General features: G+C 48.7%; 1 protein-coding gene across 2 annotated transcripts; it reads left to right on the top strand.

The window, feature by feature from the left end:
- Positions 1–919: 919 nt before the first annotated feature.
- Positions 920–26,830, top strand: SMPDL3B (sphingomyelin phosphodiesterase acid like 3B). 2 transcript variants are annotated; one of them, XM_057700943.1, is made up of 9 exons: positions 920–1,045; positions 10,348–10,561; positions 13,527–13,624; positions 21,134–21,277; positions 22,226–22,398; positions 23,527–23,707; positions 23,791–23,938; positions 25,241–25,352; positions 26,145–26,830. In XM_057700943.1, exons 1-9 carry the CDS (start codon positions 967–969, stop codon positions 26,508–26,510), a joined length of 1,515 nt encoding a protein of 504 aa, XP_057556926.1. In that variant the 5' UTR covers positions 920–966; the 3' UTR covers positions 26,511–26,830. The 2 variants fall into 2 exon arrangements, with proteins under 2 accessions (XP_057556926.1, XP_057557017.1); XM_057701034.1 differs by lacking the exon at positions 25,241–25,352 and having other exon boundaries at positions 23,791–23,924.
- The last annotated feature ends 5 nt before the right edge of the window (positions 26,831–26,835 follow it).

Genomic DNA, 26,835 nt, shown 5'->3' on the forward strand with positions numbered 1-26,835 from the left:
CACATTAATTTCTATTGATTGGAGAGTCCAGGGATCCAGGGTTGGTAGCATTATTATATTTTTACATCTGCTATGGTATCATCATTGGGTTGGAAAAAGAGAATCCTTATCTTTTAGAGATACATACTAAAGTGTTTATGGGCAGAATGATGTGATCTCTGGAATTTACTTTAAAATAATCCGTTGGGATTGGGGTGGGGGTACAGTTGAAGTAAGATTGGCCATGAGTTCATAATTGCTGTTGTTGGAGGATGGGTACTGGGGGTGCCCTACACTATTCTCTCTACTTCTGTGTGTTTGTCAATTTCCATAATAAAAGAAGAAATAAAGCCCGTGTCACCTCCTCCCAGAAGCCCTCTCACTTTCCTCAGATCCCTCCCCTGGGCTTGTCAAGCCACCTAACATGCTGAACTACAGTCCAGTGGCTTACTTCTCCCTCTTGAGGGCAGCATGGCCTTGGGTCCCCTCTATCTGCCTGGGACATGGTTTCCAGCATAAATGAGACATGACTCTTAGTCTTGGTTCATTTGTGGTCAAGCATTGTGAGCTCCAACGAGCAGTTAAGTTCCTTGGATGGTAAAGGCCCATTTTATACGGTCCCTTTGTTCTGCTGGGGTGGGGCAACATGAACACTCCAAAAGTAGATACTCGCCTGTCAGTGACTGGGGTTCAGTGAGTTTCCTGGAGAATCCAGTTGCTGCCTCGACTGACATGCTCTGAGGAACTGGAAGGACAGGACTTTGGACTCTCCTACTTGAGAGTCCAAAGTCCTGGCAGGTGCAGCTCCTTGGGTAAACTCTGCTCACACCCCGCTGGGAAAAGGAAGAAAAGCCAGAGGAGCCAGTTGCCTCCAGCTTCTGGGAACAGCTGGTGACAGAACAGTTCTACTCTGGCACTTGGCCACCAACACCTAGTTGGGAAGCCTGTGGCTCGAACAATTGCTCCAAGGAGAACCCGACAGCTCCCATGAGGCGAGTCCCCAGGATGAGGCTGCCAGAGCTGCTGATTTTCCTGGCCCACTGGGGAGTCGCCAGGGCTGGACCAGGTAGGCACTGTGAACGCCTATGATCTGTTTTGTACTATGAACTCAGGGCCGAGGGTGCTGGAAGCTGCTCACAGAAAGCTGAAGATGCTGCTAAAAATAGCGAGGCAGGGAACTAGGCTGGGGAGGCTGGGTGAGAGAGTTAGTGGGTGGCCGAGGTGCTGTTTGAGCCTGAGGTTTTAAGTGGAGGTGAGAGCTGGCCAAAGGAGGGATGACATTGTTCAACGCGGAGACCAGCTCAGCAACTCGGGGCGAATGAAGGGTGCCGCAAGCTTAAAGAAACACAGAAACAGATTTGAGAGAAAGATGGGACCGGGGGACTCAAGACCTCGAGGATCAAGAGCCTCGCTGATTCATCCCACTTTGCTTTTATTGAGCTCTTGGCATTCCAGAAGCAAGATAGCCTAAGGTTCTCACACTCCCAGTTTCTTCCCACAATCAAGGTTATCTTTGAAGTAAACAAACAAAGGCCTCACATGATTGGGGGCAGTGATCTTTGTTTGCCTCCTGGGTCCCGATCTGAGCTGGGTGTTGGAAGCAAAGCAGCCATGGGGGCAAGAGACCTCTCTCAGAAGGAGTAAGGGTCTGTGCCCCACCCCTGTTGGCCCCTCTGTGACTGTGCCTGTCTTAGGTTGTTCCTCCCCTGAGGAATCCTACCTGTCTCTGGCTAACCAGCCATCCTCTGGAGCCAAACAGGGTGATATGAGGTGTGCAACTGAGTAAGGGGTTGCGCCCCCAGAGAGGGTCAATTTTCTGTTCCCATGGTAGCCTATGCCCCCATGGTCTCCACGCCCAGCACCCTTAGTTCCTCCGCTGCTCAAGCAGGACATCCTGCATCCAGTTGCTCGACCCACATACTTTAATTACTTTTAGTAACATTTCCAAGGTTTCAGAAAGACTTCTGAATGTTTTCCCACAGTTCAGAGGTGTGGGAACGTAAGAGCCAGCCAGCTGGTAGAGGTAGAAGGTGGCAGGAAGATTCATGAATTCATTCAACAAATATTGGTTGAGTAGCTCTCAAATCCAGTATTTTATGCAAACTCTGTTGAGGCATTTTACTAACCTCATTCCTTTTTTTAAAAAAATATTTATTTATTTATTTATTTATGCTGGGTCTTAGTTGTGGCAGGCAGGCTCCTTAGTTGCAGCATCTGGGATCTAGTTCCCTGACCAGGGATTGAACCCAGGCCCCCTACATTGGGAGTGTGGAGTCTTCGACACCTTGGAAGTCCCTTATTTCCCTTTTTGAACTATAAAACACTTTAGAATTTCCTAACAGAGTTTACTGTTGTTTAGAAATTTGCAAGGGCTTCTTTTCCTCAAATGCCACCAGCAGATTATAATTTTGTCACCAATGCCTTTTAGTACCAGCAGACTTAGACCTATGTCATTCATGGTATAAATTTTACCCTTGCAAGATAACTCCCATCTCTCTCTTAAAACGAGATCAGGTTAGCAAATGATATAAAATCTTTGTTGTTTTGTTTTTCAAGACAAAGGCAGGCTTTCCTAAGCTTGAATTTGTAGTTATTAAAAAAAGAAAACAAAAAAAACAAGCGAACAACAACAAAAAAACAAGACACAAGAAAAGAAAAAAAAAGTCCTGGGCAATAAAATAAATTATTTTAAACCAAAAAATGTGTTATGTACTATTCTAGGAACCAGGGGTGGGGCAAAAAAGAAACAAAAGTCCCAGTCGTGGTGAATCATTCCTTCACCTCCAGAGAAATCTCTAAAAGACACATGAACAAAGAAATACATATTCCAGGAAATCACAGGTGTTATGGAGAATAATAAAGCAGAGTAAAGGAGTAGAAAGGATGGGGGAGGGAAATACTTAGGGACACCCAGAGAAGAGCTGTTGAATAAAGTGACAATTGACTAGAGATCTAAGGCAGTGAGGGAGAGAGCCATGTGAACGTCCAGGAGAAGAACACTCCAGCAGGAGAGGATGGAAAGTGCACAGGCCCTGAGTGGGACGCACAGGAAGAGCATCTGGCCAGTGTGGCTGGAGTAGAGAGGGCAGGGAGGGGGCAGGTAGGGATGTCAGGAGGTCATGGGGGTAGGGGTGGGGGCTGGTGCCATCTCATGTATAAACTTGTAGACAATTTTAAGAACTCAGAGTGAAATGGGACATCCTTAGAGGGTTTGGGGCAGAGCTGTGATGTGATCTGACTCGTGTGAGTTTAAAAGGCCCCTTGGGGAAGAGCCTGTGATGGGGTAAAGGCGAGGTGAGCAAGTGATCTCAGTTTGCCTGAGACTTGGTTTTAGCACTTAAAGTTGGGCGCCCTGGGCAGTCCCTCCGTCCTGGGCAAATCGGGATGGCTGCTCACCCCGGCAAAGGAGAAGTTGGCAAAACCAGTGAGGAGGCTACTGCCATCATCCCGGTAGAGAAGGGCTGCTGGGAGATGGTCTGACTCAGGACAAGACTTGCTGACAGATGGAGGGCGTGAAAGAAGGAGGACTCAGAGGCGGCGCCAAGGTTTTTGTCTCAGCAGTTGGAAGGACGGACTTGTCATTTGCCGAGATGTGGGAGGAGAGGGTGGTTTGATTCGGGACGTGCCTGAGAGGATGACTTGCCTCATTCCATGTGAGGGTGACTGCCTGGGAGAAGGCTGAGAGTTGGCCATCCTCCGTCTACCTGGACACAGAGACCCAGGTCCCCTCTGGGGGACTCAGGGCCCTGCTAGTCTAAGTGGAGGCTTAGGAATGACAGAAAGAATCTCTACCCCCTCAGTCTTTCACCTTGAAATATGTTTTCTTAGAAATCCAAAGGTCAATGGGCACCTCCTTCCCAAGCCCTGGGTCTTAGTGGTTAAAAAGAATCTCCCCTGCCCTGCAAGGCACTAAGATGTTCATTGCAGTGTTGTTTATAATAATGGAAAATGCTAACAGCAATAGAATAGCTGCATAGATTATGGTAAAACCACCAGACAGTAAAGTTTCAAGATAATACAGTGAAATTGAAAATATCCAGTAACATTTATTAAGTACTTATTATGTGGCAGGCGCTGCTAAAATTTTTACATACTACCCTCACAACAGCCTTGTGAAGTAGGGATTACCAGCAAGGAAACTGAGCCTTAGAGAAGTTAAATAACTCACTCAAGGTCACACATCTAATAAGTGTTTGAGTCTGGACATGAACCCTGGCTGAACATCTTCAATCTGTTTATAAAATAATGTTATATAAAGACACACAAACAAACACTAAGGAAAATAGCCAAGAAGAGCTAACATTTTCTGACCACTTATGATACACTGCGCTTGTGCTTGGTGCTTGACCTATGTTGTCTTTTTAAAACCTATTTGAGAAACGAAATGAAAAAAACCTCTTTTGATTTTTATAGTCCCTGTAAATTAGGTACTATTACTATTATACCCATTTTGCACATGAGGAAAATGAGACTCAGAGGAGACACCATACTTGCTCAAGATCCCAGAGCTGGGAAGAGACAGGACCAAGTCTGTACTCAGCCGCCTTATCCATCCTGCCCTTTGATGGGTCCTCTTGGGATGGTGGGTTTTATACGTACTATTTTTTTTTCCTCTTTTCTCCAAACTTTCTGGACTGTATACATTTATAATCTAAAAATGGAATTAAATTTAAAAAGTATTCCACAGCACCTGTAAGTTTTTTCGGAATCCGAGTCCCTTCCTGAGGTGCAGATCTTTTTGTCTCAGCAGTCATATAGCAATCATCTCTGCTTTGCTTTGTAAAACCGTGAGGTTTCCATCTCCACCAAGAGCTTGGATGGGATGCCAACTTGCTGGCTTTGTCTCCTCCCACCCCAGGCAACACTGCATTTATCCCTCAGCCTCTAACTGCAGGGAAATCCACGTGTCCTTTCTGTGTGGGGCGATGTGGTGGGAAAACATTTCCCTTGTGAAGCTGCTGTGAGGAGAGGGCCATCCACGCAGCTAAAACACGGGGTCAGTACATGTTTTAACAAATGAACCCTCTGTGTTTTGGAGGGCGGTGGTTTACAGAGGAGGAGTTATAACAGAAGTGTTTGGAGTTATCGCTTAGCATCAAACTGATCACTTATATGCAGAATCTAAAAAAAAAGATACAAATGAACTTATTTACAAAACAAAAACAGACTCACAGACTTAGAGAGGGAACATATGGTTACGGGGGAAGGGTGGGGGTGGGGGGGACAGACTGGGAATTGGGGATTGATATGTACACACTGCTAAATTTAAAATAGATAACCAGGCTTCCCTGCTGGCGCAGCGAGTAAGAAGCCGCCTGCCAATGCAGGGGACACAGGTTTGATCCCTGGGCCGGGAAGATCCCACATGTCGCAGAACAGCTAAGCCTGTGTGCCACAACTACTGAGGCTGTGCTCTAGAGCCCGTGAGCCACAACTGTTGAGCCCATGTGCCACAGCTACTGAAGCCCATGCGCCTAGAGCCGGTGCTCCACAACAAGAGAAGCCACAGCAATGAGAAGCCACAATGAGAAGCCCAGGCACCACAAACATAGAGTAGCCCCTGCTGGCCGCAACTAGAGAAAACCCCGTTCAGCAATGAAGACCCAACACAGCCAATAAATAAATAAATAAATAAGAAGATAACCAACAAGGACCTACTGTAAGAAACAAAAACAACAAACAAACAGAAACCGAAGGACTGAAATGGGGACCAAGATCGCTTTGTGGTGGGTTATACACATAAGAGACAAAAGTCAACAGAAAACCTAGGTCCTACCTTTTAATATCTAGGTGACCTTGAGCCTCTTTTCACTATCTATAAAGTAAGGATGAAAGCAGAGGAGAGATTAAGTGATAGTTAGGTGACATCATGCACTTACATTGCAAAATGCTGTACAAGTTTAAGGGACCTTTTTTTTTTTATACCCGAGGTCACATGGCTAGCTAGTGGCAAAGTGCACCGTGATCATTTCTGTTCAGATACAATATGAATCGTAGGTCTATCACTAACTAGCTCAGTTTCCTCATATGTAAAATGGGTATAATAATAGAATGTATTTCTAATTTTGTTGTGAGGCTACATAGGCAGAGGGCTTGGCAAAGCATCTGGCTTTCAGTAGGTGTTAAGTAAATGATGGGTGTCTTCCTACCTTCCTTTTCTTGTCTCCAACCATAAGCAAACTCACCTTTTGGACGCTAAGAACTTCTTAGACTCTAGGAATGACTTTTGCAAGTCTCCTCCACCCCATCATGAATCATAGTAAAAGGATCTCACATTATATATGATTTTTTATGTATATGATTTTTAATGACATTTTTAATATTGCATTGGAAATGGATTATTGGTTTTGATAGCATAGTTTTTTTTTTCTCTCTGAACTTTGGAACCAATGCACTTTTTTTCAGGTCTCAGACATTTCCATGAGCCTTACAAAAGTATCAGGCCCTGGGCCTTGTATCTGTTGTCCCCAGTGTACGAGGTTGGCCTGGTGGGTTGCCTGCCCAGGCAGAGGGAGCAGAGCTGAGCTCTCAGAATTAAAACTAGAGGGTGTGCTGTGCCCACTAGCCCTCTGCTCAAGGAGGACCAGCCTGGAGGGGACAGAACCTGTTTTCACATTGTTCTGCTTCAAATGTCCTGGCCCTGGACCTGCTCTTTACCAGCAGAGGACAGCAGTGGAGGGGACGCTGGGGCAGGTAGGGGAACGGACACAGCCACTCCCCTCGTCCCATCTCCCTTCCATGGTGAAAGGGGACTTGCAGGAGGCCCTGGGGACCAAATTCAAAATAACTGCAGGTTTGCATTGCTGAGCACTCATGCATATTCTCATATTCTCTCATTTTAAACCTCACTATAACCATAAAAGATAGGGGGCGCTGCTGTCCCCATTTTACATATGAGGAAACAGGCACAGAGCAAGTTCACCCAAGTAGGGAGCCCTGGAGCTGGGATTCCAACCCAGGTCTGTGCCCTCAACTACTCACTGTACTTGATGCCAAGTTTATTCATAGTCTCAATCATTAGTGAATAATGACAGCTACGATTTGTATACCTTTTCTTAAAACTCAAGGATTCTTGAGTACTTTCTTACTGTAAAAGATCCAGGCAGTATGAATAGAGAAAGCTTTTTAATTTTCATTAGATTTGCCAGGTGAGGTGACTGTGTGATAATGTCTGAGAAGGTCTGGTCCAAAGGATAAAGTGTTGAAGTGCCCAACTCCCCATACCCTCCCAGTCTGACTCCTGGCCCTGGGGGTAATTGCCAGGGACAGTGGTATGTTGAGAGCCTTCTGGACAAGCCCTTTCTCATTCACTGTCTTATGTGATGCTTACAGAGAAGCAGGCCAGATGTCAAACACCCTCAGGCCAACTGGCTTGTCCAGAGTCCTCAGGCAACACCTGGAAGAGCCTGGATTAGAAACCCAATAACCTGCTTCCCTCTCCAGGGTCCTCGTTCTCACCCTCTTCTCCATGACATGATAATTAGAGCTTAATTCTTCATGGTCTGTGACTAATTCCATAGAAGCCTGTGGCTCCCATTTTTTATGGGTAACATAGATGTATTATAAAAGCCTTCTGGGGGCTCTGAGTAAACACTGTGTCTCAGCTTTGCAGTTGGTGAGATTGGATTCGAGCCTCAGTTTCCTAATCTGTGAAATGGGCATAAGAATCCCACCTCACGGGATGGTTGCAAGGATGAAACGAGGTGGGCATGTGAAGGGCACCTGGCTAACATACTTTGAGTGCTTACCAATCCAATCATCCTCCCCACAGCCTTGCTCGTTCATCAAATGTATATTTGGGCATCTTCCAAGTCCCAGGCACTGTTCTGGGTGCTGAGGACACAGGGATGAACAAGATAGGCTTTGTGCTCTCACGGGACTGACATTGTAGATGGGGAAGATGGCCAACAAGCAAGACGACAAGATAATTTCATACGTGAGAGTGCCCTGAAGAAAATAAAAACTGGGGGAGTCACATAGCTAGTGACCAGATGGGTGGAAGTGGAACTTGAGCAAAGGTAGTCAGGGAATGCTTCTCTGAGGAGGTGATCTTCGAGCTGAGGCCTGAATGAAGAGGAGAAAGCAGCCATGTGATGACCTGGGGAGGACCGGGAAGGTGGGGAGGAGTTAGGAGAGAGGCCCTGTGAGGAGAGTGAGTGGGTGGGGTTGGGCCAAGCAGCAGAGGAGGGGCCTGTGATCAGCTTCCACAGCGAGGAGGAGACGGGAGCCTGAGGTGGAGACCTGCCTGGACCTCTGGCTCTCTCAGCCATTCTTTCCACTTCCCTGGCCTCTCCTGATGTCAGGCCTTTGAGGACGTGGGCATGCATGCACGCACACACACATATATACACACGCACACAAATGCACGCACATGTACACATGTGCACACCCTTGCACATGCACGCACACAGAGGGCATAGGAAGTGTGACGGGGGCTCCAAGGAGTTTCAGTTCTACACTGACTAGTCCAGAGCTTTCCAGAAGAGACAAACCAACAGCTGACACTTGAGCCTCAGACAAGGAGTTTCTGAAGTGGAGAAATATTCTTTGCGTATTTTGAGGGCTGATGTCAAAAGGGCAGAACGGCTCCACGTTTGTGGTTAGTTGAGAAAGAGTCAGCTTGAGGCAGGGGAATGGTCTCTGCACGGTCCGCAGAGGAAGCAAGGGGCCCATGTGCCAGAGAGAAGGGCAAAGGGCCTCTGGCTTCCACAGCCAACCCGGCCGGCCTGGCCTCAGGCTTGGAAGCAGGTGTGACCCCCTCACTTGGGGAAGCCCATCAACTCTGCCCATTTACTAGATGAAATGGGGTGGTTACTTTCTTTCCTCTGGCTTAGGATTTTGCCCTGCAGAAGTAATTTCAAATATATTAGTGATCCCAATTTGTGTGAAAAGTTTAAATTCCCTCCATTATAAACAAAGACTCTTAGTTTGGGTAAAAAATTAAAATGCAGGCATAGACAATTTACAGAAAGACATAGTTAAAATAAAAGGCACCGGTTTTACCCCCTTAGCAATCCCTTCATCCTGGGAGAGGATTGGGAGCCAGAGGGCCCCTTCCATTTACCACGTGATCTTGGGCATGCTGACCTCTGAACCTTAGTTTCCTTATCTGTAAGATGGGGATAATGACCCCTCTCTTGAGGGCTGTGGCGAAGATGACCATCTAATGACCATGGGAGGGACCATGATTTGCGTAATCAGTCATTTACAACTTAGTGTGAACAAGTTTCTGATCCTTTCCTGAGTTGAAGTTTAGATCAGGAGAGGTGGGTAAGAGCTCAGAAGCATCTAGAGCAAAAGTCAAGGAGTGAGATCAGGGTCCAGACTTTACCTTCAGGCCTTAGAGCCACACTGAAGGTCCTGTGGCTGAAGGATGGGGGGAGGGAGGGTGGAAGGGAGGTGGGGGGCTGGCTATCCCAACCTGAAAGCAACAGAAGCCGGACTCCCAGGCCTAGGCCCGTTTTTCCTGGGATGGGATGGGTGTTGACTGTTGGCTCTGAGTCTGAGTGACACAGGAAGTACAGGAGGAAGTGACAACATGGGTGGAGAGTGAGGAAATTCTGGAAACAGAAATTAGGACAGAGGCCAAATCTGTTCAACCCTCCTTCAGTAAGCATGATTGAAACCACTTACACCAGGCCCTGTGCTGGGTGCAGATGATAAAGCCACGGCATGTGGCCGGTTTCTTTGGATTCCCTTCTCTGTATTACACCAAGAGATTTTTGGCATTTCACCCCGCACCCAGAGTCACTAACCAGTACACCCACAATGAGAAGTTCAACCCCACAAACTTATGTTCCTTCTTTTCTGGTCTAGTACTCTGAGATTCCATTTCCGCACATATTCCCCAGGTTTTTGCTGGTATTAATTAGCAAGATCTTACAATGCATTTGGTGTGTCAGCCTTCTCCAGGTCAGATTTTTATATGTATTTCCCTGGAGTATGATAAGATTTGGCTCTAGTTATTGGCTCAGAGAGGTGAAGCAACTCACCTACAGTCACGCAGCTAGTATGTGGCTCCCGAGCCTGGGCACTTAACCCACCTTTGCTTTAAAACAAGCTCTCTGTTTAGAACTTCTGAAGCATTCTTGAGGGTCACGCAGTCCAATCCTTCATGCTGCTGCTGGGGACACTGAGGTGGAGAGATAGAAAGGAACTTGTCAAAGGTCAGAGGTCAGGGACAGAGCCAAGCCTGTTTTCTGCTCTGCTTAGTGCCTCCCTGGGCAAAGCCAGACCCTGGGTTCGGGGAAAACTTCCTTTCACCTGTGCAAGCTCCCTTCCCCCAGCCCCGGGTTCCCCTGACTCCCTCCCCATCCAGGCTCAGGGAGGGACCCGCATTGAGTAGGGTCTCCTTGCCCCTCCCTGCAGGGAAGTTCTGGCACGTCTCTGACCTGCACCTTGACCCCAACTACAAGGTGTCCGAAGACCCCCTCCAGGTGTGCCCATCTGCCGGTTCCCAGCCGGTGCCCAACGCGGGCCCCTGGGGTGACTACCTCTGCGATTCTCCCTGGATCCTCATCAACTCCTCCATCTACACCATGAAGGAGATCGAGCCGGAGCCCGACTTCATCCTCTGGACTGGGTGAGAGCCGGCACCACAGCCATCCTTCCCCGGGCCCCTGCGTGTGTCCGCTGCCCGCCTGGCACCTTCTCTACACCGTCCCCCTTAGTCCTCACACTAGCACTGCTGCAGAGAGGACGATCCTAAAGCTCAAAGCTTGTCCAGGGGAGCCTAGGCCTGGCTCGTTCCAGGGTCTGTGTCCTCGACCTTGTGTCTGCTGGCCTCAGCAGAACGCGGCTCTCACTGAGGCTGGGGACGCGGTCATGGCCTGTCTGGGCCCGTGGCGAACTCCTGGATTTTAGCTGGTGTGTGTGTGTGGGTGAACACTGGCGCCACCCCCACTGGGGTTTGGGGACCGCAAGCCCCAGAGATCCACACGCAGGGAGGGGAGAAGGCAGGAGAGCGGAAGGTGCGCCAGCACCGGGACCAAGTGCCCTGGCCGGCTGTGCGCCGCCCCGGCTGCCCTGGCGCGGGGGGTTCTCACTGGTAGGAGGGCTGCTCTGCGTGGAGAGAGCTTGAGGGTGTTTCTTCTCAGCCACAGAGACACCATGTCTGCTGCTCATCCGTGGAAGCTGCTGGAAGTCCTCCAACTTCCCTCAGCATTCGAGGTTCTTCCTTCACTCACGCGCTTCTTCCCTCCCTCCCTTGGTGGGTCAGCCTGCCTTGTGCTCACCCCCTGGCAGACATGGGGGAACAGAGATGATAGGGACCTGGCCCCGCCTTCAGGGAGCTCATGGTCTCCTGGGCGATGCAGACAAGGCTACTAACCATTATATCCCAGAGAGAAGAGAGGGTCGCTGGGGGGATGGGGGAGCTTCACAGGGCACCTGACTCCCTCTGGCAGGATTGGGGAGGACTTCCTGCAGGAAGTGGTGAACCAGGGAGTGGGTGAGGAGGGCTGGCAGGAGCTCGCTCTGGCTTCTTGTGCCCTCTTCCAGTCTCTACAGACACTTTTGTAAGGCAGGGCTGTCTCTCAGTGTGACATGAGAGTGACCGGAATGACCCTCAGATGGACCCTGTGGTCAGGAGGGGGAGGAGCAAGGCTGGACACTTAAGAAATGTGACAGTGGGACGTCCCTGGTGGTCTAGTGGTTGCGACTCCAAGCTTCCACTGCAGGGGGTGCGGGTTTGATTCCTGGTTGGGGAACTAGGATCCTGTGCAGCCTGGAAAGAAAGAAAGAAAAAGAAAGAAAGGAAGGAAGGAAGGAAGAGAGGAAGGAAGGGAGGAAGGAAGAGAGAGAGAAGGAGGATGGGAGGGAGGAAGAAAGAAAGAAGAAAGAAAGAAAGAAAGAAAAAGAAAGAAAGAAAGAAAGAAAGAAAGAAAGAAAGAAAGAAAGAAAGAAAGAAAGAAAAGAAAGAAAGAAAAGAAAAAAAGAAAGGAAGGAAGAAAAAGGAAGGAAGGGAGAGAGAGAGAAGGAGGGTGGGAGGGAGGGAGAAAGAAAGAAAGAAAAGAAGGAAGGAAGGAAGGAAGGAAGGAAGAAAGGAAGGAAGGAAGGAAGAAAAAGAAAGAAAGAAGAAAAAAATGTGACAGTGGAGGAGCCCGGGCAGCTCTGCCTTCTCTGGGCTCAGGAGTCAATCTCAGGAGAGAGTGAATTTTCGGCCATGACCCTGGCTTCCTGCTCTCTGAGGAGAGGCCCTTGGAGAAATGTGTAATATTCTAAAAGACACGATCCCTCTGGAAAATTCGTAATCCTTTTACAGAAGCAAGATTTTTCTGGGAAATCTCTGGGACTTGTAGAGCTGTATGGCATTGGACCAGGTGACTTTTAGGACCCTCTGTAATTCCCCAGTTTCTAAGAAATTTAACCTCTCCGGGAGAACGGCAATCCCTTAGGGGATAACCTATAGAAATTGGATGTGTTTTCTATCACACAGAATTAAATGCTCCAAACGAGGGGGAAAAATGGAATTTTGTTCTAATGTCTTCGGATTCCTGGCCTGTCCCCAAGGAGGACAGGGCTAAAAGGCCCCCTTCCTGCCCTAATGAGGGTATCAGAGGCACAGCAGGATGCAGTGGATGTGAGCATAGACTCAGGAGCCAGGCTGACTGGTTCAAACCCTGACTCCACCACCACCTAGTTGTATACGTGCGGCAGGATCCTTCACCCTTCTGTGCTTTGGTTCATTTGTCCGTCAGATGGGACTAGCAATAGAACCTATGCTGTAGGGTTATTATGAAGAATAAATTAGTGGGTATGGGTACAATACACGGAAAGTGCCCGGCACAAAGTGAACCAGTATGGGCTGCCAGTAGACGTCTCAGGACGATTCAGCTAATTAACCTCCCAGGGGAGTCTCTAGGCAGCAGCTGCCTCACGCCATCCGTCCAGCAGAGTCCTCAGGCTTTAGACTGTGGGGGCTCCTAGCATCCCCCAAACCATCTCTCCACTTTCTTCCCCTACCTTACTGCACCTTTCTAAGGTGGACCCAGGAATTTAGGTCTGTCGAACATGGGGGACTAAATGGTGCTGGGGCAGGTCCTGGACCTACCAGAGTAGATCTGAATTCTATATTCTGAAGCCAGCTGCAAACTCCTTAGAGCCCTGGGGGAAAAGAGCAGATCTCAGACACGGCTTCTCCATCCCGAGTTCCCCAGGGGCTTGCAAATGAGACTGGAACTCCAGAGCTTCCCTCTCTAGATAATATTAATTGCAACCTAGCAGCTACTACATTGTATATATACCTTTCCCCTCTTTATGGAAGTTCCACAAATACTCTATTTGCAGATAACATAACATTATCGTCCCTATTTTACAGATGAGCTAATGTTCAGAGTTCAGAGAGGTTAAACAACTAGCCCAGGCACGCACAGAAGGTCAACGGCAGAGCGCGGGTTTGGACTTTGTCCCATGTGACTCCCAACTCCAGCCTGGTCGTTCCCCTTCAGTAGCTCTCTAAGGCCCAGTTCCGCAGCCTCTTTTCTCACGGTAGAGCCGCCGCACCTTCTCCTGTGCCACTTCCCGAGTTGCCCTTTGGTGTTTTGCAGTGACGACACGCCCCACGTGCCCAATGAGAAGCTGGGAGAAGTGGCCGTGCTGCACATTGTGGAGCGCCTGACCACGCTCATCAGAGAGGCTTTTCCAGGTAAGACTGTGCCCTGTGTCCCCACAGCGTTCCCTGACACCCAGGTGGTGCCTGGCACAGTAGGACAACAACAGCAGCAAGATGCAGAGGACTGCCCTTCATGCATGGACAGTGATGGCTGCCGGCCAGCTCCCGTGCCAGGCACTTCACAGCAAGCAGATCTCATCTTCCAACAACCCTGTAAAGAACATGAGAGCTTGTTGGCCTGTGGGTACACACAGACTCCCATTAATGGTGTTAAAAAACCAACTTCAACTGAGTAAATCTGATTTGGCTTTATTTAACAACTCACGAGTCAGGCAGCATCCCATCTAGCAAATGGAAAGGAGCTCCAGGGACTTCCTTGGCAGTCCAGGGGTTAAGACTCTGAGCTTCCACCGCGTGGGGCATGGGGTTTGATCCCTGGTCAGGAACTAAGATCCCACATGTTGTGCAGTGTGGCAAAAAAAAAAAAAAAAAAAAAAAAAAAAAAAAAAAAAAAAAAAAAAAAAAAAAGGAGCTTCGAGGAGCTGTGCAAATGGAAGGTTTTATAAACATAAACAAAAGGGGGTGGGAAAAGGAGGATTCTAGCAAAAAGTGGATTGTTTCAGGCAATTTTACCCTCCTTTAGGGGAAGGGGTGATGTCTGTTGGGCAGATTTCCTCACTAGTGCTGACTAGGTAATTCCAGATTGACTGTTTAAAGGTCACATTCTTGGGAGAGGCTGAAACTTCAGTTAGGTTAGGTGTTAACTTGGTTAATACCTACCTTGGTTTGCTGACCTGGGGCTTAGCACAAGTAACTCCATTTTGGGCCTGTTGTTTCTTTTTTTTCTTTTTTTTTCTTTTTTTACTGGGGATGATAAAATGCTGGATGTGTGTGTGTGTGTGTGTGGCAAAAGAGTCCTTAAAACAGAAATTCCTGAGTTCATGTAGGCAACTTATTGTCCCTAAAATACAGATACCAAAATGTCAACACAATATGAAACTAAAAAGTAGAGCATTCCTCTGCGCAGCATTCCTTGGGAGCAAAATTAATAAAGTGCAAGAACAACACGTGAATGAGGGACTCCCTGTATCTCCTTCATTCCAGAGCACTCTCTGGCCCATCTCTCATCACTCTACCTCTTTGTCATTCCCCTTGACACACTGACTTCCTTTTTTTTTTTTTTAAGAACTTTTATTGAGATACAGTTAACAGACAATAAACAGCCTATATTTAGAGTGTACAATTTGGTATCCCAATCTCCCAATTCATTCCCCCGCAACCCTCCCCGCTTTCCCCACTTGGTGTCCATGTGTTTGTTCTCTACATCTGTGTCTCTATTTCTGCCTTGCATTTCCTCTTTCATAGTTGTTAGCATTTGCCTTATGTATTGAGGTGTTCATATATTGGATGCATATATATTTATAATTGTTATCTCCTCTGCTTGGATGGATCCCTTGATCTTTATGTAATGTCCTTTCTTGTCTCTTGTAACATTTTTTATTTTAAAGTCTATTTGATCTGATATGAGTATTGCTACTCCAGCTTTCTTTTGATTTTCATTTGCATGGAATATCTTTTTCCATCCCCTCACTTTCAGTCTGTATGTGTCCCTAGGTCTGAAGTGGGTCTCTTGTAGACAGCATATATATGGGTCTTGTTTTTGTATCCATTCAGCCAGTCTGTGTCTTCTGGTTGGTGCATTTAGTCCATTTACATTCAAGGTAATTGTCGATATGTATGTTCCTATTACCATTTTCTTAATTGTTTTGTTTTTGTTGGTGTAGGTCCTTCTCTTCTCTTATGTTTCCTGCTTAGAGAAGTTCCTTTAGCATTTGTTGTAGGGCTGGTTTGGTGGTGCTGAATTCTCTTAGCTGTTGCTTGTCTGTAAAGCTTTTGATTTCTCCCTCAAATCTGAATGAGATCCTTGCTGGGTGGAGTATTCTTGGTTGTAGGTTCTTCCCTTTCATCACTTGAAATATATCATGCCACTCCCTTCTGGCTTGTAGAGTTTCTGCTGAGAAATCAGCTGTTAACCTGATGGGAGTTCCCTTGTATGTTATGTGTCGTTTTTCCCTTGTTGCTTTTAATAACATTTCTCTGTCTTTAAATTTTGTCAGCTTCACTACTATATGTCTTGGCATGTTTCTCCTTGGGTTTATCCTGCCTGGGACTCTCTGTGCCTCCTGGACTTGGGTAGCTAATTTCCTTTCCCATGTTAGGGAAGTTTTCAACTATAATCTCTTCCAATATTTTCTCAGGTCCTTTCTCTCTCTCGTCTCCTTCTGGGACCCCTATAATGCGAATGTTGGTGCATTTAACATTGTCCCAGAGGTATCTTAGGCTGTCTTCAGTTCTTTTCATTCTTTTATCTTTATTCTTTTCCGCATCAGTGATTATCACCATTCTGTCTTCCAGGTCACTTATTCACCCTTCTGCCTCAGTTAATCTGCTATTGGTTCCTTCTAGTGTATTTTTCATTTCCATTATTGTGTTGTATATCTCTGTTTGTTTGCTCTTTAATTCTTCTAGGTCTTTGGTAAACTTTTCGATCTTTGCATCCAGTCTTTTTTCAAAGTCCTGGATCATCTTCACTATCATTATTCTGAATTCTCTTTCTGTAAGGGTGCCTATCTCTTCTTCATTTAGTTGTTTTTCTGGGGCTTTATGCTGTCCCTTCATCTGGTACAAAGTCCTCTGCTTTTTCATTTTCTCTATCTTTCTGTGGCTGTGGTTTTCAGTTCTGCAAGACGAAATACTGCTGTCTGCCCTCTTATGTCGTTTCTTTTTTAATAATGGAAATGCCTACCATTTCACTGGCTGCTGTCCTAACTGTTTAACACCAGACTCCCAGCCCCTTCTCAAGGCGTCTACAGTTATACTTAGGCATCGTCCCTGGGTAAGTCTCATGTGGGTTCACACACAGCCCTTGCATCCTCCCAGAATTACCATCTACTGCCTTCAAACCTTTCCAGCTGCTGGAACGTCTGGGAGAGGCTGGTTTCCAGCCAAGGTGCTGTTTCATGGTGCAATCCAAGGGCTTCGAGCCTGGGAGAGCAGGCCAGGACTGGGAGTGATTATGGCAGTAGCCCACTGGGACGTGACAGGGAGGATGCGGCCTGGGTGCCCCATCTTATGGCCCTTGAAGATGGCTTTAAGCAGCCTGTGCCAAGTGCGAGGTCCTGGGGGCTTAATCAGGCTCTTGGCCTGCCAGCTGGAGACCTGTGAAAGCAGACCCCTAGGACCCCCCCCCCCCCCACAGCCCCCAGTATCCTTTGGGTTCTGGCACAGCTGCTTCCTCGAAAGGTCTTGGTCATGGGTCCCCAGGACTCAGATAGGGAATAATGATAATAAAAATAAGTAATAGCAGCAGCAAGAACAACTATATGTGTCTATGTATCGAGTGCTAAGTGTCAGGCACTCCTGTAAGAATATTATATGCCTTAGCTCACTCACTGTCAGGAGACTCCTAGAGAGTGGAGCTACTGCCACCTCAGTGTTACTGATGAGAAATGTGAGCCTTGGAGTCAGGGAAACAGGCAAGGTTGGGGATGCAAATCCTGGTTTGAGGACATCTCTGACCAACCACTCCTACTGCCACTCCAGGAGGGGCCCCCGAGCTGCTGTGACCATCGACATCTGTCCCCCAGGCAGCCTCCTTTCTGACACGTCCTTCCCTCAACGTGAATCAATTTTTGCAAAGAAGTTGCCTGGATGCTTCCAGTCTATGTAACTCAACCCAACCCAACCCAACCCAACTGAACCCGGGTATGCTTGGGCTAGTTCATCTTCCAGCAGAAGTCACTACTAGGCTCAAACCAGGACACTCTCCCCCATGGGAACAATAGGTATTATTACTCCCAGTGTATAGATAAGGAACCCTCTGGCTCAAAGCTAGTCATTTCCTAGGGAGGGATTCAAACTCAGATCCAACTCTGAGCACTCTTTTCTCTGCTCCATATGGGGCTTCAGGAATAAAAGTGTAATAATGGATAAGAAACTGCTTTATTACTATGATTTAACATCAAGTGTAAAAGACAAGATTTTGTAGTTCACAACATGCACATTTATTGCTTTTCCTAAATCCAAGATACCATTGACTGTAAGATGTTTCATTGTTTTATGTATTGCTAAGAAAAAAAATGCTGTCTGTTAAAGTGTGACACAGTGCTTTCTCTGTGTCTTTAATGGTAAGACACGCCCCACTTTGTAGGGATGTTAAAATGAGAACAAACTGGAAGAGGTGAAATGAGGCATTATCTTATTTGAGAATGGTAGCAACACAGGTCAAGCAGAACACTCCCCGTTACAGACATAAATAAGCTGAAGCAACTTGTTGGAGGGGAGGAAGGGACTGAAATTTTAGATTTTGGTTTCATATGGTGAGCTCTTCCCGCCACGTGTACCTGTGTCCCGCATCAGAGTCACTGTGAACACTGGCCCCTGCCTCTCCACCGTGGCCGATGGTGAACACAGGGGTGCAAGGCAAACTGATCCAGGTCCCAATTCAGGCTCTTCTACGCTCTAGTTGGGCAATCCTCTGGACACTCAGTGTTCTCCCTGTGCCTGTCGTGGGTTGGAAAAGAATTTCCAGACACAAAGCAGTGTAGGAAAAAGTAGGTTTACTGGAAACCAAGAACAGAGAGGGTGGGAAAGACGCTGGAAAAGCAGTGGGACGACTTCCTGGCAGACCAGGGAGAGTCGACCCCTTCGCGGGCTCGCAGCCAACTTTTATAACCCCTAGAAAAAGAAAACTACTGCTGGGAGAATGGCATCAATCGATTGGTCAGCATGCCATAAGGCAAAGGGTGTCATTAGGTGATAGGCCAGGATCCTATGTGTTGCATACCTTCCCTAATATAGGGTCGTGTTGTCAGCTAGCCTAAGTGAAGAAACATAGCCTCAGTTAGGATACCAGTGTTGCTGGGGTGGGGGAGGTTGAGCTAACTCCTGAATTGAGTTGCTGTGGCGGTTGAGCTAACTCTGGAATTGAGTTGCGAGACCATAAATTAACTCTGACTTTGGTATAGGCTCCACACTGCCCAGAGGGTTGTTATGAGGATCCAATAAGGTAATCCACACACTCATTTAGTCAGTCAACAAATATTCCAATATTCCTTGAGTTCCACTATGGGTGAGACAGCATTCTAGGGGTAGGGGACTTGGCCGTGAACAAGATGCCAGGCGGTGCCCTCATGGGGCTTATGATTACAAGAAGCTTCTCACAGTGCCAACACAGAGAAGCAGCAAAAACCTGTTACCCCAAAACCGGGCTTCCCTCTTGGTGGGTGTCAAGCCAAAAGACACGATCAAGCCAAAGATCAGGAGAAGGAAAGATTTATTACAACAAGTAAGGAGAACACCAGGGATCTTTCCCAAATCAGTATGTCCTTGAACAGCAAAATTGGGAAAGTTTTAAGCTACAGCGATATGCATATTCATGAAGGGGCTTGGGTGGTGTATGCATATTCATGAAGGGACTTGGGCAGGAGATTTCAACTTAGAATTTGGACAAATGTTGACAGAGTCCAAGCTTTAGTTGACTGAAGTCACAAGGGTCAAAAAAGTCAACATCATCATCCCTTAGGTTCCAGTTGATATGGTGGTTGAGGGGGGTTTAAATTCTGCAAAACAGCTCAAGAAAGTGCTTCAGGCTAATTTTTACCTTTGGAACAGAACTGGGAGCCTTTGCAATTGACTTATTATCTTTGCTCTTGTTCCTTCTCTTGCCTGATAACAGTCATTTGTTCTTTTGTTCCCTTAAGATCATTATTACTGAGATCTGTTCAAGGGCAAGCATTGTGGCCAGGCTTTTTATTTTAGTTTAGTTTATTTTGGGGGCAGAGCAGCATGCAGGATCTTAGTTCCCTGACCAGGGATGAAAACCATGCCCCCTGCAGTGCTGCAGTGGAAGCACAGAGTCTTTTTTTTAAAAATAAATTTATTTATTTATTTATCGGTGCATTGGGTCTTCATTGCTGCACAGGGGCTTTCTCTAGTTGTGGTGAGCGGGGGCTAGTCTTTGTTGTGGTGTGCGGGCTTCTCTTCTCATTGTGGTGGCTTCTCTTCTGGAGCAAGGGCTCTAGGTGCGCAGGCTTCAGTAGTTGTGAAACACGGGCTCAATAGTTGTGGCTCTCGGGCTCTAGAGTGCAGGCTCAGTAGCTGTGGTGCACAGGCTTAGCTGCTCCACGGCATGTGGGATCTTCCCGGCCCAGGGCTTGAACCCGTGTCCCCTGCATTGGCAGGCAGATTCTTAACCACTACACCACCAGGGAAGCCCAAAGCGCAGAGTCTTAACCACTGGACCACCAGGGAAGTCCCTGTGGCCAGGCTTAGGTCCCAAAATGGCTTAGGCCAAAAATGGCTTCCCCTATGTCAAGAAAGCAAAGCCTGGTCCTCTTTCTCTGGGGACCCCCTACCTTAGCTGCTTATAAACTGGGAGAGATTCCCTCTCTTCTTACCTGCCTTTGGGATTCCAGGGATTTGTGTTCTCTCTGAAGCGAATTCTTATGGTTGCCTGCATCTATGTTAGAGTGGTGAGGTTTGTTTGTTTTTTTTCAGGCAGTTACAGTTATCACTTCTGGCTTTGTGAACAATTCCTCATGCGAATTCTACGCCTCCTCTTTTGGCAGAGCTCAGCATTTCCAGATCCCGCAGGCTATACAGGGTAAAGGGTTTGTTAGAATCATTTTCCCAAGTGGGAATTGGAGATGTCAGCCTTCCTCACTGGTTCAAGTTCACTCTCTGGGGTAAACCAAGCTCATAGAAAGGCAAGGCCCTGCCTTGAGCTCAGAGGAGTTTTTATTTATCGTCAAATATTTATTGAGCAACTACTACATGCCAGATACAGGTGTAAAATAAAAGCAGGAGTGAGGCTACTCACAAGAAGGAAATGAGTCTGATGGGCTCCTCTCCTGCTTCTGGTTTCATTCACAGGCCACAACCTCAGGGAGGTCCCCTGACCCGCACTTCCGCCCCGTTACACCATCCCTCAGCAAGTGGCTTTTCCCTTTTTGTGATGGTCATTACTCACTGCCTGTCAACTCTACTGCATACCAGGCCTCTGAGCCTGGGCCTGGGGGCATGGTTCTCAGGTCTGCACATTGGCACGTACTAAGTGCTCAATAAATATTTGTTGACTCATGAATGAGTGAGACTCCTAAGGCCTTCTAGGGACCCTTCCCTAACAGTAAGATGGATCTGCAATTGACAAGAACAAGGAACACTAAATGACCAAGTGGCTGATCACGGATCTAAAGGTTATTTAGATCTTCTAGCTTTCTCCTCCTCATCGCATGCTTCTTTTTTGACCAGGGAGCTTTCTGCTGGGAATGAGGTTAGAGAACTCACTGCTCTTCCCTCCCAGATCTGAACCAAGTTCTGCCAGATTCTATAATGTGGTTTTCTGTTTATCTCTGTATTTTTCCTTATCTGTGCTATTTGTCCTTATCTTCCTTATTAGCTCCGATGGCCAGTGGCTGAAAGTGCCAAACTCCACCAAGCACTTTGGCATACATATTTTTATATTTCTCTTTTTCCTCCCAGATACTAAAGTCTATGCTGCTTTGGGAAATCATGACTTTCACCCCAAAAACCAGCTCCCTGCAGGGAGCAACAATATCTACAATCAGGTAGCAGAGCTGTGGCGACCCTGGCTCAGTAATGAATCCATCGCTCTCTTCAAAGAAGGTACTAACACCATTTGCTCTTATAAAGGGCACTTTATGCCAAGGTCTGATCTAATTTCACCTTCACGACATCCCAGCTTAGGGGAGGCAGACTCGGGAGCAGAATCCAGGGCTGATTCCAATGCCCATGTTCTTAACACTGCAGCATTAATGACGGGCATAAGTGAACATTCATTAAGCATTTCCTGTGTGCCTGGAACTGCACTCAGCACACTGCTAGATTCCTTGCAACAACCCTAGGAAGGGGCAGTGACCTTCAGTTAAGGCCCGGTTTCTCAACCTTGCCGCTGTTGACATGCGCGGCTGGATAATTCTTTGTTGGGGGGCTGTCCTGTGCATTGTAGGGTGTTTAGCAGCATCCCTGGCCTCTACCCACTAGTTGCTAGTAACACCCCCAGTTGTGAAAACCAAAAATGTCTCTGGATGTTGCCAAGTGTTCCCTTGGGAACAAAATCTCTAGGTTGAGAACTACTGGTTTAGAGACACAGTATCTCAAGGTGACCTGACCTCCCCTCCTTCCTTTCCTCAGTCCCTTGCTGCTGGGGCTCCCTGTTGGTCAAACCCAACCAGAAACTCGCAGCACAGAAGCCCACTGGTTTAATCCACAGCTCCTGAGGCAGAGAGCTGAGTGGAGAAGGGTTGACAGTGGATCCGGAGGGGCAAACACACCTCCACGTTATTCCCATTATACAGAGGAGGAAACTGAGGCACAGAGAGGTTAAAGAACTTTCCCAAGTTGCATAGCTAGTAAATGATAGAGCCAGGACTTCAACCCAGGCAGCCTGGCTCCAGAGCCTTTGGTGTTACCCATGATGCCCCTCCTGTGGGAAAGATGGGAAAGGAGGATGCAAGGGAAGGAGAAGGTGGGCGAGTGAAATGAGGGGGACAGAGGTGTGTCTGCTCGGAGGCAGGAGACCTCTTCAGATTCCCCCTGGCTGTGATGTCTTAGGTGCCTTCTATTCTGAGAAACTGCCGGGGCCGAGCGGGGCTGGGCGAATCGTGGTCCTCAACACCAATCTGTACTATAGCAACAACGAGCAGACGGCTGGTATGGCTGACCCTGGCCAGCAGTTCCAGTGGCTGGACAACGTGCTGACCAATGCATCCCGAGCTGGGGAAATGGTAAAGGGTACCCCGCTCCTCCTCCTCCTTCCCTGGGGTCTCCTTCCGAACAAGTCCCCCGCTTTGGCACAGACTCACCCACTCACTCACAGAGGTCCTTTATCAGCTCTGCACCAGAGGGGGCTTCTTCTCCCCTCACAACAGCCTGTGAGGCTGGGACCCTGGAGTCCATCGCAGATGTGAGGCTCCTGATGGGCAGTGACAGTCTCAAGTCACATAATAAGTGGTGGGGCCGAGGTTAGAACCCCAGTCTCCAGAATTCAAGTCCAGCACAGCTGCAGCCATACTGTGGGCTAGACCTCAAGGGGATGCCCTGCCCTTGAGGTGTGTCCATCTAGTCTGCTGGGCTGGCAGCCCCCTGATGGCTGGCCCGGTGTCTCATTTACCTGAGTCCCTGCTCTGACCAGGGCATCCCAGCAGGATCTCACGGCTGGTACTTTTGAGCCCTCACTATGCATCAGACATGGTGCTAAGTGTTTCATATGGGTGATCTCACTTAACTCTCAAATCTCCACCAGTTAGGTGCCCTTCCCGATGAGAAAACTGAAGCCCGGAGAGGTGACACACAGCTGGTGTCCAACTGCAGTTTGGCTCCAAAGCTCATGCTCTTAACTGCCCTCCCTACCACTGCGCCTCTCATTCTACCTCTTGCAATGCGGGCCAAGGGCCCGGGCATTGTTAGCTGAGAGACTCAAGGAATGTAAGATGTGAACACACGTTACCACGCAGCACATGCTATGCAACCATGCAAGGAAGATTTGGTTACAGTGCCTGAGCTCTCCAAGAGGAGAAGACTGGTCTCTGAAGGGTCAGAAAGGTTTCAGGAGGAGGTACCCTTTGAGCTGGGTTTTGAAGCATGAGTAGGATTTACAGAGGTGAAAATGAGAAGGGTGCCGCAGGTGGCAGGCACAGCACGGGTAAAGGCACACCCATGCTGGGGCGGGGAAGCATGTGGCACATTCACTGCTGGGGACAGAGAGATGCCGGATTACCTGGGAGAGGGAAGGGGGAGCAGGTATCTTTGGGCCCATCTGCTTGCCTTAGGGGAGATGGGCAGGTTGTGAGAGGTGAGGATGAAGGGCTGGGGAGGGCCTCTCTGAACCCCTGCTGGGCACCCCTTCCTCGTAGGTGTACATTGTTGGCCACGTGCCCCCAGGGTTCTTTGAGAAGACTCGGAACAAAGCGTGGTTCCGGGAGGGCTTCAACCAGGAGTACCTGAAGGTGGTCCGCAAGCATCATCAAGTCATCGCAGGGCAGTTCTTTGGGCACCACCACACCGACAGCTTTCGGATGTTCTATGATGATGCAGGTACCCAACCTGGAAGGCGACAGCCAGCCTACCTCCCCCCTTCCCTCACCAGCCATTCAGCTCTGCTGTCTCTCTCCTGAAAGGTGCCCCCATCAGTGTCATGTTCCTTACACCTGGGGTCACCCCATGGAAAACCACGTTACCCGGAGTGGTCAACGGGGCCAACAATCCAGGCATCCGGGTGTTTGAATACGACCGAGCCACACTGAGCCTGCAGGTCAGGAGCCTTGGGTCTGCTGGGGCCGAGGAAGAGGGAGGAGGGACCTGAATGCATCACTGCCTTGCCTCGCTAATCCACCGTCTACTGACCACTGAGCCTCAGGAAGGTCAAGTTACTTCCACCCTTTTAGAGCTCAGGATCAGAACCCTGGTGCTGCCTCCAAATCCTACCACCAAGTCAGCTCAATCCTTCTCCGAATCTCCCTTTACCCTAGATCATTGTGAAGGCCTCCTACTTGGTCTCCCTGCCTCCAGCACTGCCCTGCTGTAGCTCATCTGGTACAGCTACAGAAGGGATTAATATTTCTAAAGCACGTCTCATCTCTCTCCTGCTCAAAAACCCTCAGTGGCTCCCCAGTGCCCTCAAGATATGTTGGATGTCTTTGGCCTGGTATTCAAGGGCTCTCACAGTATGACCTCAGGCCCACTGCCCATATCTTCTCTATCCTGAGTATGCTGCAGCCTAGCAGGCCTCTAACCCAATGAGCTGTCCCACACCTCCTGGGATGTGCTTGTGATTACTGAAATGACAAAGAAATTATTCCTTAATGTATTCAACAAAATGTGTTACGCATCTGCCATGTGCCAGGCCCTGTGCTAAGCTCAGGGGATCCATAAGTGAACAAAGTCACTGCTCTCCCAGAGCTGACATCCTTACGGGAGACAGACAATAAACAGACACATAAAGTTAAGTGGCACAAAATAAGAGAGGAGGCAGGTGGTGATGGTTTCGAGGCACATGTGTATGTGTGTGGTGTTAGATAGATGGGGCAAGGAAGTGTTACTGATAGGGTGACATTTGAATTCTGAGTAAATTCAGGAAGTGAGCCATGTGAGCATCTGGGGAAGGAGGAGCATGTCAGAGGCCCGGGGTGGGAATGTGCTTGGTGTGTTAGGGGGCGGGGCAAAGAGGCCCGCGTGGCCACAGTGGAGGTCATGAGGGGAGGGTGGGAAGGAGGTCAGGTCACATAGGCCATGAGTAGGAATCTGGAAATTTACATAATCACCATTCTGCTGGGCGGAGAACAGGCTGTAGGGGGTGAGGGCAGAAACAGAGGATCAGTTAGGAGGTGACCACAGCCACTGAGAGGTGATGCTGGTGTGGGCCAGGGTGGCAGGAGAGGGTGGTGAGGAGAGCCAGATCCTGGATATATTTTGAAGGCAGAGCAGACAGGATTTGCTGGCGAATTGGATGAGGGGTGGAAGAGGAAGCCAGGAGGCAACAAGGGCTCCAAGGCTTTGGCTGGAGCGCCTGGAAGGATGAGGCTGCCGTTAACTGAAATGGGCCCACTGCACAAGGAGCAGATTTTGGAGGGAAGATCAGAAGGCTGGTTTTCCTGTTAACTTCGGGATGTTTACGTGGCATCCAAGTAAAAATACTGAGGGAGAAGGCAGCTGGATGTTCAAGTTAGAGTTCCAGAAAGAGGTGGGCACAGAGCTTTAATCTAGGTGTTGAGAAAGGACATTTAAAAGCAGGGACTGCATGAGATAACCTAGGTCCTTGATTCTAGAGGAAACGTAGATGGAGAAGAGGTCTGAGGATTTTTAAGTGTATGGTCGGTTGTCCACATGGGCACTCAGACCACAGGCTTTGGGGAAGACCAAATGAAATCGTGTAAGGTGCCCAGCAGAAAACTGCCATCCATACATGGCAGCTCCTCTTACCACACCTCTCTTGACCTAAAGCAGGTCCATAAATTTAGAGAAACCCTTCCAGATTCTAGTTCTGAAAATGCTCCTGAGTCCTAGGGGGTCTTGGATGTATCCCAGACCCCATCAAAACACAATTCTATAACCTCTCTCAGCCAGGCACTCCATCCCACTGCTTTCATATTGCATTTTAGCCATTCGTTCTGCAAATATTTACTGAGAATCTTCTGTGTACCCGGGAGCTTGCTGGGACAGAAAATGCACAGGCCATGGGGTAAACAACCTGGGTTCCAATCCTGCCTCACCGACCTGTGGGACCCTGGCCAAGTGAATTAACCTTTTTAGGACTCAGTTTCCTCATCTGTGAAATGGGGCTAATAAGCGCAGTTACCTCATCAGATTCCATCAGAGGATGTCTGGCAAGCATACCCGGCAAGTAGTAAATGCTCAGTCATTACGAGCGGTCATGATGATGGTTGTTAGAATCTGGGGGCAAATGCAAGGTGAAGGACTGGGGGCGGAAGTGGACAGCTGCTCACGGCCGGCCCACGTTGCGCCCCCTCTGCAGGACATGGTGACCTATTTCCTGAACCTGAGCCAGGCGAACGCGCAGGGGGCGCCACGCTGGGAGCTCGAGTACCGGGTGACCGAGGCCTACCGGGTGCCCGACGCAGGCGCCGGCTCCATGCACGCGGCGCTGGGCAGCATCTCCAGCGACCAGAGCGCTCTGCAGCGCTACTACGTCTACAACTCGGTCAGTTACGACACGCGGGCCTGCGACGAGGCCTGCCGCGCCGAGCACGTGTGCGCGCTGCGCGAGGTGGCCTTCGACGCGTACGCCGCCTGCCTGCGCGCCCCCGGCGTCGCGCCCGCGCCCCGCCTCGCGCTCCTGGGGGCGGCGCTGCTGGGCCTGCGCGCGCTGCTCGCGACGTGACCTCGGGCGCCTCCGGCGGACGGGCTTGGCTCGCCTTCCTCCTAGTAGAGCCGGGGCAGCATGACCCCCGAGAGCTGGACTTTTCCATCCTTTCCCCTGCGTCCGCAGAATGAACTGGGACGGGACAGCCGATCAGGAAATGAAGCCCCAAGAGTCCCACCAGAAGCACATTTCTTTCAAGTTTCATGTTTTATCCAAAACACAATGGTTGTCGTGCATGTTATTCTGTTATTAATTTGTAAATCGTGTTTAAAGTAACTCCCTTATCCAGTTACTGAACGTCCTCCTCTCCTATTCGGATAATCCGAATAAAATGAGCTTCCAG

The sequence above is a fragment of the Hippopotamus amphibius genome, chromosome 1 (genome assembly GCF_030028045.1).
Source record: "Hippopotamus amphibius kiboko isolate mHipAmp2 chromosome 1, mHipAmp2.hap2, whole genome shotgun sequence".
Lineage (NCBI taxonomy): Eukaryota > Metazoa > Chordata > Mammalia > Artiodactyla > Hippopotamidae > Hippopotamus > Hippopotamus amphibius.